Genomic DNA, 3,945 nt, shown 5'->3' on the forward strand with positions numbered 1-3,945 from the left:
GCTAGTTGGTTTCAGTGTCATCAAATAATGATAAATCAAAGATAAGTTTTCACCTCTGACTCCCTCACTTTCATAAACAGCCATTTCCTTTTTTAATAACTTATCATAATCCTTCTCAGTACTAGTTTCTTTCCGTTTCATGAAGTTTTCTTTCTCACGCTTTAGTTGGATCTCTAATTCTTGTTCCAATGTGAAATTCAGGAAATCCGGGTTATCTGGATCATCGTTTTCCACCTCCGTAATATCCTCTGCCATTGCTGCTGGTTCCACTACATATGTATTTACATGATTCAGCATATTTTTCATCTCCTGGCACATTACATTTTTTCTGCATGTGAAAGATAAAGCTTTCTAACTTTTTGGTCATACTTCTTCGGGTTCTGTATGTAAATCAGCTTCCCTGTGACCTCAGTAAGATGCCGTTCTCTGATTCTTTTGTGGAGTGCCTTGGAAAGGTTGGCACTCAAGATTGTGTCCTGGCTTTTTAGTTTGTCTAAGACAAATTTCAGGGTTGTGTCAGCAGTTATCATACTCGACTCTTCTGCAGAGAGATTCTACGGCCAGTTTAAACTGCAATCGTTCCGTCACGTGATTCATTGACGTCACAACCGACCATAAATTAGAATTATACACCAGGACTAGGATAGGAGTTACGTATTTTGTTTAGCACGAAGACACTTTGTTTAGTGAGAATGGAAAGTCAACTGGCAATTAGATCAGTAGAGGTAAAAGGGTGGGCGGTGTGGTGTAGAGAAGGGGTGTAGCACGTGCCGCACTGAACAGCAACGTTGCTCTCGCCGCCGAGCGATAGCGCAGGTAGCAAAGCGGCAAGGCTGACAATGTAGACTTTTGCGCCATTATTTAGAAAGTTAATTGAGTATTTGCAGATCCGCATCGCTGGATCCAGCACCTGGTGCTGAATCCAACAGGCCGAAAAATGTGCTAGATCCAGCTGGATTGCTGGATGAGGGATCCAGCAATTGCAATCCCTAAATTTAAGGTAGTTATTAACTCTATGCGCAGTAAACTAGAACTTATTATACAAAGTTTCACACCATCTTTCTTCTTTATTTCTAGCACTTTCTTTAATTTAACTAATGTTTTCAGCCATTTTAAATGGCCTTCTTCAAGTTAAACAAAATAGAACGTCAATTATAAAATAAATCAGAACATAAATTTAAAACATTGAGATCTTGTGACATCATGGTTTTGAATAGAATAAATAAATACAGAAATAAAATTATATGTTAAAATTAACAAACTTAGTGCCATGATGTCACAAGATCACAATGTTTTAAATTTATATTCTGATTTATTTTATAACTGACATTCTATTTTGTTTAACTTGAAGAAGGCCATTTAAAATGGCTGAAAACATTAGTTAAATTAAAGGAAGTGCTAGAAATAAAGAAGAAAGGTGGTGTGAAACTTTGTAGTTAATAACTTTTTCACATTAACTGGATTGATAACTATAACTAAGTACACCAATCAAAACTTTGATAATCCCAGTAAATAATTTAATGTAAATTCAAGGATCATCATCAAGGTTTTGATTGGTTTACTTAGTTATAGTTATATTTATAATAAATACTTAAATTCTAGTATATGGTATGATCAATTATTATGAAGCAAAGCATGTGCTGTTTTTATATGTGATTATTTATCAACAAGAGTAATTTGACATACTTAATCTATTTAATATTCACTTAGTTTAATGTAACAATGTACTTTTTTCCCTATCTGCAATACATTAATTAGCAATATCTTTACATATGTTATTGTTATATACTTATTTAGAAAAATAATTTTATATATTTACTTATTAAAAATATACTGTTAAAAAAATCAAAATTTCTTCATTTATAAATAAAAAATTTTTCTTAATATTTTAAAGTTTTTTTTTGTGAATTCTGTATACTAAATTTAATGTTTATTTAATTCTTATCTTTTAATTAATTATAAAAAGAAACTAAATAAACATTTATTATAAATTTTCTGATTAATTACTATTCAATAATCTATTTACAAAGTCCAAAAAGGTTGTATAACCTGCAGACATATATGTTATATTAAATTTAATAACTTTTAATAGAGAGTAGATCTGTTTATACTATAAATTATCATGTTTCATCATTACAAAATAATAACAAAAAGTAGAGCTGCAAGTTAAGCTATATATTATTCTGGAATTATTTCAAATTTTCTATATTAAAATTTATATAAAACATCTCTTTGACAAAGTTTTAATTACATCAGTACCATGATTTACTTACCTGTCCCGCCGTTTGAACCGGTGCCCCCGGACGTGCAGTTAACATCTGGGGTGCAATGCGAACTGGATTTCCAAATACAAGTCTCGGTGCTAATGTTTTTTGCCCCGCAATGCCTTGAGTTCGTGGACTGACATTAACAATCTGAACACCGGGAAGAATATTTGGATTCGATACAACCTGCGTCACCACATTTACCGGCTGACCAGGTTGCGTCTGAGACTGCGACTGTGTTGTCTTTGCCACCGTAACCACCGTCGGCGTTGCACTCGAAACCTGTATAACGTTTGTAACCACCGGCGGAGGTGCCTGAGTCAACGGAATAATAACGTTAGTCGAATCGTGGGGCTGATGCACTCCAGAAGATTCCTCTTTGATCATTAATTGCGGCTGTGTCTTGACATTCAATTTTTCCGTCTGCTGTTTTTGTTCGAGCTGTTCTCTCACCGTCAGCCTAGTCACCACCTGTTTGGCATTAACACTGATAGGAATGGTGCTAGGAGGTGTAGTACACGCATTGGGAATCATCAAAGGTGCTTGCTGAGATGCAATATTTGCTAAATTTTGAATCGCAGTCATTCCTGCTGTAGTAACAACGGATGCTCCTGCCATGGTAATGACAGGTCCTACCGTGGTTGCAGGTCTACCAACGTTTCCATTAGGTACTGTTGTTACCTTACCCCTTTGTGCTTGGATCACCGTACTACTGGTATTGGTGGTAGGTTGAGGCGAATAAACTATTTTGATATCGGAATTTCTTCCAGCAGAAGTATTGAGAAGGGCTTGTTGTGCTGGGCTGGTCACTTGACTAATATATCCACTAGCTGGCAATGCACCAGCTAAAGTCACCATAACTGTGTTAGGAGTCGACGGAGATGTTGCATTATTAGTAACCACTTGCGAATTTGTCTTGTTTAGTATCGAAGACGCTTGAGTCAGATGAGTCGAAGTAGGACCGAGTTTCTGTCCATCGCGTAAACTGTCACAATTTATGTGATTTAACGACGTTTGAACATCTTGACTAGGTATATGGATATTTGATGACAACAACTGTGATTCTAGAGACCCAACTAACGCACTAACTGCCGATTCGTCGACATCTGAAGATAACATGTCCTCCAAAGATTTCGCCGACGCCATTTTGTCATCACACATCAAACGAACTAATAATTAAGCGCATGCGTCAACGATTCTAAGTAACGATAACCAGTTAGTTTCGTAAAATATAAACAAAAACATTATGATAACTCGATAAATCTCTAATACTTTTCATTACCGTGTAAAATTAAATATTAAACGATACCAAAAACACTATAATAAACTATTTATCGTTAATTATAATAGTAGGTAATGTGTTTTTATGACTTGGAAAATATAATGAATGTGATTGGGCGCTTACAGAATGAGATTATTTATTTGACAAATAATATTTGTTATAACAATGTATATCTTTTAGCATATTAGGATTGAGTGGATTCTTTCTTTATATTAATCCCGCCATGCATCGCGATATGTAAATCAGCAAATGTGATAAATAGGCAGGCGATACTGTGAGTCGGATAATAACGATCCGTATTCAATATGAGTGGTATGCCGTACCTAGGAAGTAAAATAAGTTTAATTTCCAAGTCGGAAATAAGATATGAAGGTATACTGTATACAATTGATGCCAAAG

General features: G+C 35.0%; 1 protein-coding gene across 1 annotated transcript in view; it reads right to left on the minus strand.

Moving 5' to 3' along the window:
* Positions 1-3,428, minus strand: part of LOC111634128 (transcription initiation factor TFIID subunit 4-like) — a 104,628-nt gene extending 101,200 nt beyond the window's left edge. Inside the window, exon 1 of the mRNA XM_023378826.1 lies at positions 2,274-3,428. Coding sequence (XP_023234594.1) covers positions 2,274-3,425 — 1,152 coding nt within the window. The 5' untranslated portion in view covers positions 3,426-3,428. The remainder of the gene's footprint in view (positions 1-2,273) is intronic.
* Positions 3,429-3,945: the final 517 nt, after the last annotated feature.

Source organism: Centruroides sculpturatus, unplaced genomic scaffold (assembly GCF_000671375.1).
Source record: "Centruroides sculpturatus isolate CEXI.00-Female unplaced genomic scaffold, Cexi_2.0 scaffold739, whole genome shotgun sequence".
NCBI classification, from domain to species: Eukaryota; Metazoa; Arthropoda; class Arachnida; order Scorpiones; family Buthidae; genus Centruroides; species Centruroides sculpturatus.